The following is a 6,164-nucleotide window of genomic DNA, read 5'->3' on the forward strand; positions in this document are numbered from 1 at the left end:
CTTACACAAGAGGATTTTTATAGAGGTTTACTCCTCGCGGCCCAGGCGGTTAAGCCAAGGCCCCCGTCCCCTCACTCGGGTGCGAAACATGACCACACCTCCGCGAGGGATTACGGTTTTTCGGCGGTGGCACTGAAACCAGCCCGGCTGCGCAACGAAGCACTCACCGGGCCCGCCGACCACTCCCACTACGAGAAGTCGCGGAACAAAACCCGCCCCCAACAAAAACACGACAAACCCCATAAGTTGGGCTCGCCGCTCACCACCTCGTGTCGGAATATTAGCCGTCGGTAAGTGAGATCTCTAAATAGCGAGAAGTCACTTACCGCCGTTGCCCAGGATGCACCAGGCCCCAGCCATTGTCAGCCACCGTTCCCGCCGGACGTATCCGCACCAGGACAAGTGACCGTACAATGAGCCAGGGCACTCTTGGAGGTTTTCCGACCCAGCACCCCAACCTAACCTAACCTAACCTAACCTAACCTAACCTAACCTAACCTAACCTAACCTAACCTAACCTAACCTAACCCTTTTTTTTTTTTTTTTTTTTTTTTTTTTTACATGTGGAAAATGCGTCATGCAGAGACACACCCCCGGGGGAGGGTGTGAATACTGCCGGACTCCTACCGGCTAAAAACCACATGGCATTCCCTCGCCGCGCCTTAATGTTGGGGACCCGGGTTCCCTTGCGTAGTCCACCGGGATCCCAACGGCGTTGGCCCGCACCGGCTCGCGGGCCCCGACTCAGTTTGGGGCGGGTACGAGATGTTGAATACCCACCCCCGTCTAGGGGGAAGCGCGCGGGGATGCGCGCGCGACTTCCCAGGGCCATGTTGGTATGGGGTGGGACTGCCCCCGCAGTCGTCACCCCGGCCCTGTGGCGATGTAATTATCGCCGGAGAGGAGGGCGGGACTACCTGCCCGTTTCCATCTCCTCTCCCTCCACACTCACCCGGCCTGCTGGGTTCGGCAATTTCACCGGTTGCTTCTTACGCTTCTTAGGAGGAGTGCAGGCCTTGGACCCCACCCAATGGTCCGACGGCCGGCCCTGCGCTGAACACACAGCGCACTTTGGGTCGGCCGCGCACATCGCCGCCTTATGGCCTTCGTTTCCGCAGCGGTAACATAGACCGCTGCGGTCCTGCTCATGACTGCAGGATGCCCGCACATGTCCTTCCTCCAAGCAGCGGAAGCACCGAAGCGGCCTCTGCCGCAGGAGCTCTGCTTTCGCCGAAACCCAGCCTATACGAACTCGGCCGGCGACCGTCATCTTCTTAACTGGCCAACTTGCAACGGACCTTTAACCCAGCAAGTGCCCACCCCAGATCTAGTACGTCGAACCTCTCCGACTCGCACTTGGTCCACCTGACAGCCGCCCTCCCGGGCAACCGCAGCGGCCACTTCCTCCGACGTAACACTGTCGTCCAGGCCCGATATCCGCATCTCCGCGGACTTTACGGGCCTGGAGATTTTGGCCATATTCTCCGGGATGAACTCCCGGAGCTTCGACGCCAGAACGTCGGCCTTCTCCGCGCCATCAGCACCTGGGACCTCTAGGACCTTACCGCCGGTGATCGCGGTGCGAAACCGCATATCTTCGATCCCCAATGCGCGGAGATCGATCCTTCTCTTGGCCTCCGCAAAGACATTCGCATACGCGACACCCTCCCTTTCCGCCTCCGGGTCCAACGTAATAATCACCGCCGCGGAGCGAGGCGGTTTCAGTTTAGAAGGCGAGGGTGCGCTCGTCTTCTTTGCCTTCTTCGAGGGGGCCGAACCGGCTTTCGTCACCGGAGGGTTCGCAGCCACAGGCTGCCCTTCGGGAACACTGACGGTCTTGCCCCGTTTTCCTTTTCCGACCGTCGCCCAGGAGGACGCGGTCGGCTGCACAGACGTTTGAGCGGAGGTCGAAGCCACCGGCTCGGGCTGTCCAGAGGGCGCCGGTGTGACGGGCGTCTTCTTCGCCTTCTTCTTCTTGGCCCGACCCGTTTCTGACTGGGGAAGAGAACCCCGGTCGCCGACTCTAGGGGTGTCGGGCACATCTGACGCCATTCTCCCGGCCTCGGGCAAAGTTTGCGTGGAGACCGCAGACGAGGACGACACCTTCTCTGGAGGGGGGCGAATGGAGATCATTTCTCTCACCTCTTTCATAAATGTCCCTACCATTTGGCGGACGATGCCGCCGACATCTCTCATTATTTGAGCACGGAATGCGCTCGCATCACTTCCTACAACAGGAACACCGTCTGCCGAGATACCGGCCTGGGCCGCTGGCTTGGCAGCTGGCTTGGCAGCACGAGCCTCGGCCAACTGCCGACGCAGGTACTCGACTTCCTGCTCAAGTCTCAGGTTCTTTGAGACCAGTGGAGAGACCGACGTCGGAAATAGATCCCCCTCCAAGGTGTCCACAACCTGTGTGATCCCGGCCAAACCCTCTTTCAGGGTCCTTATGGTGGTCCCTTTGAGATTTCCCGCCTTCTTAACGACGTCGCTAAGAGCATCCGCTTGCCGATGGACGAGAAGTTTCGCCCTATGGAGTACCTCCTCGGCCACTTTGTTCTTGTCACCGGCGGCAGCGGTGGCAGTGGCGCCAGATGCCGTCGGCCTGTCCAGCTCCGTCGGTTTGTCTGACTCCTCATCTCCGGAAGAAAAGAAATCACTCTCGTGATAATCTAAGACCGTCACTGGGGGCAGACCAGATTTGCCAGCGGCTGTCCCTTCATCTTCGAAAAATCGGTATGTGAATTGCCGACACTCCTCCTTCTTTCTAGCGATCGAACTGGCTCTCGATCCCACTCTAGGGCTGCCGGACCTTTTGCGGACGGATTGGACATCGCCCTCATCCTCGACCGTGGAGTCCGTATCGGACTCGTTAAGACGCCTTTTGCGCCAGGAGCGTAGTCCAGATGTGGACGGCAACTGCTCCGTCTCCATGCCTTCATCAATTGGGGATGCGCACAAGCTCGACCGCGAAGACCCGCAGTCGGTCTCGCCCGCAACCGCCCTCAACAAGCTGTGACGAGTGCGACGGCGACCTAACTCCACAACATCCTCGCCCAGTACAACGGAGCACTCTTTCAGAACCTCCACTTCCGACTTCTTTTTACTAACACCGCCCTTCACGGGCACCGACTTCTCTCCGCCCTTCGCGGGCACCGACTTCTCACCGTCCTTCTCGGACACGACATCAATTTTGGGTTTTGTTTTTGACATATCCATACTTGTTCCCACGAGTATGGGGGAAAGGTTTCACACGCAGGGGAGCCCCCTGCTTCTGCGTGCGGCCTACATACAACGGGGTGCGGCAGATACCCCGAGGTTGGTGCCCTTGCGGCCGATGATACTCCACCGACCCGCCCGCAGCACAGAACACGCTAACCGAACTTTTAATGTCCGGTAGCGTGCACCGCACAACGAACTATGCATCGCCAGGCACCGAAGCTTACACAAGAGGATTTTTATAGAGGTTTACTCCTCGCGGCCCAGGCGGTTAAGCCAAGGCCCCCGTCCCCTCACTCGGGTGCGAAACATGACCACACCTCCGCGAGGGATTACGGTTTTTCGGCGGTGGCACTGAAACCAGCCCGGCTGCGCAACGAAGCACTCACCGGGCCCGCCGACCACTCCCACTACGAGAAGTCGCGGAACAAAACCCGCCCCCAACAAAAACACGACAAACCCCATAACTTGGGCTCGCCGCTCACCACCTCTGTCGGAATATTAGCCGTCGGTAAGTGAGATCTCTAAATAGCGAGAAGTCACTTACCGCCGTTGCCCAGGATGCACCAGGCCCCAGCCATTGTCAGCCACCGTTCCCGCCGGACGTATCCGCACCAGGACAAGTGACCGTACAATGAGCCAGGGCACTCTTGGAGGTTTTCCGACCCAGCACCTAACCTAACCTAACCTAACCTAACCTAACCTAACCTAACCTTTTTTTTTTTTTTTTTTTTTTTTTTACATGTGGAAAATGCGTCATGCAGAGACACACCCCCGGGGGAGGGTGTGAATACTGCCGGACTCCTACCGGCTAAAAACCACATGGCATTCCCTCGCCGCGCCTTTGTGTTGGGGACCCGGGTTCCCTTGCGTAGTCCACCGGGATCCCAACGGCGTTGGCCCGCACCGGCTCGCGGGCCCCGACTCAGTTTGGGGCGGGTACGAGATGTTGAATACCCACCCCCGTCTAGGGGAAGCGCGCGGGGATGCGCGCGCGACTTCCCAGGGCCATGTTGGTATGGGGTGGGACTGCCCCCGCAGTCGTCACCCCGGCCCTGTGTAATTATCGCCGGAGAGGAGGGCGGGACTACCTGCCCGTTTCCATCTCCTCTCCCTCCACACTCACCCGGCCTGCTGGGTTCGGCAATTTCACCGGTTGCTTCTTACGCTTCTTAGGAGGAGTGCAGGCCTTGGACCCCACCCAATGGTCCGACGGCCGGCCCTGCGCTGAACACACAGCGCACTTTGGGTCGGCCGCGCACATCGCCGCCTTATGGCCTTCGTTTCCGCAGCGGTAACATAGACCGCTGCGGTCCTGCTCATGACTGCAGGATGCCCGCACATGTCCTTCCTCCAAGCAGCGGAAGCACCGAAGCGGCCTCTGCCGCAGGAGCTCTGCTTTCGCCGAAACCCAGCCTATACGAACTCGGCCGGCGACCGTCATCTTCTTAACTGCTTGCAATGGAGCTTTAACCCAGCAAGTGCCCACCCCAGATCTAGTACGTCGAACCTCTCCGACTCGCACTTGGTCCACCTGACAGCCGCCCTCCCGGGCAACCGCAGCGACCACTTCCTCCGACGTAACACTGTCGTCCAGGCCCGATATCCGCATCTCCGCGGACTTTACGGGCCTGGAGATTTTGGCCATATTCTCCGGGATGAACTCCCGGAGCTTCGACGCCAGAACGTCGGCCTTCTCCGCGCCATCAGCACCTGGAACCTCTAGAACCTTACCGCCGGTGATCGCGGTGCGAAACCGCATATCTTCGATCCCCAATGCGCGGAGATCGATCCTTCTCTTGGCCTCCGCAAGGACATTCGCATACGCGACACCCTCCCTTTCCGCCTCCGGGTCCAACGTAATAATAACCGCCGCGGAGCGAGGCGGTTTCAGTTTAGAAGGCGAGGGTGCGCTCGTCTTCTTTGCCTTCTTCGAGGGGGCCGAACCGGCTTTCGTCACCGGAGGGTTGACAGCCACAGGCTGCCCTTCGGGAACACTGACGGTCTTGCCCCGTTTTCCTTTTACGACCGTCGCCCAGGAGGACGCGGTCGCCTGCACAGGCGGCTGAGCGGATGTTGTTGCTACCGACTCGGGCTGTCCAGAAGGCGCCGGTGTGACGGGCGTCTTCTTCGCCTTCTTTTTCTTGGCCCGACCCGTTTCTGACTGGGGAAGAGAACCCCGGTCGCCGACTCTAGGGGGTCGGGCACATCTGACGCCATTGTTCCAGCCTCTGGCAGGGTTTGCGTGGAGACCGCAGACGCAGACGACACCTTCTCAGTGGAGGGGAGAGCAGAGATCATCTCTTTCACCTCCTTCATAAGCGTCCCTACCATTTGGCGGACGATTCCGCCGACGTCCCTCATTATTTGAGCGCGGAACGCGCTCGCCTCACTCCCTACGACAGGGACAACATCCGCCGAGATACCGGCATTGGCCGCTGGCTTGGCAGCTGGCTTGGCAGCACGAGCCTCGGCCAACTGCCGACGCAGGTACTCGACTTCCTGCTCAAGTCTCAGGTTCTTTGAGACCAGTGGAGAGACCGACGTCGGAAATAGATCCCCCTCCAAGGTGTCCACAACCTGTGTGATCCCGGCCAAACCCTCTTTCAGGGTCCTTATGGTGGTCCCTTTGAGGTTCCCTGCCTTCTTCACAACATCAGTGAGAGCATCCGCTTGCCGGTGGACGAGACACTTCGCCCTGCGGATTACCTCCTCGGCCACTTTATTCTTATTCTCGGCGGCGGCAGTGGCAGTGGCGCCAGACGCCGTCGGCCTATCCGACTCCGACAGTATATCCGACGCTTCATCCCCTGAGGAGAAGAAGTCACTCTCATGATAATCCAGGGCCGTCGCTGGAGGTAATCCAGACTTGGTAGCACCCGCCCCAGGGACCGCTCCGGTTACATCGTCCTCAAAGAATCGGTAGCTGAACTGCCGCCGACATT

General features: G+C 59.4%; 1 protein-coding gene across 1 annotated transcript; it reads right to left on the minus strand.

Annotated features, from left to right (window-relative positions):
* Positions 1–1,266: 1,266 nt before the first annotated feature.
* On the minus strand, positions 1,267–3,219 carry LOC128200504 (uncharacterized). Its single transcript, XM_052894123.1, has one exon. The coding sequence runs from the start codon at positions 3,217–3,219 to the stop codon at positions 1,267–1,269; it is 1,953 nt and encodes a 650-aa protein (XP_052750083.1).
* Between the last annotated feature and the right edge of the window lie 2,945 nt (positions 3,220–6,164).

The sequence above is a fragment of the Galleria mellonella genome, unplaced genomic scaffold (assembly GCF_026898425.1).
Source record: "Galleria mellonella isolate WM207_F2 unplaced genomic scaffold, CSIRO_AGI_GalMel_v1 utg19013, whole genome shotgun sequence".
NCBI lineage: Eukaryota > Metazoa > Arthropoda > Insecta > Lepidoptera > Pyralidae > Galleria > Galleria mellonella.

What these genes read in the sequence shown, in the direction of transcription:
- LOC128200504 (XM_052894123.1), bottom strand. Translation starts at nt 3,219, where the DNA reads ATGGATATGTCAAAAACAAAACCCAAAATTGATGTCGTGTCCGAGAAG.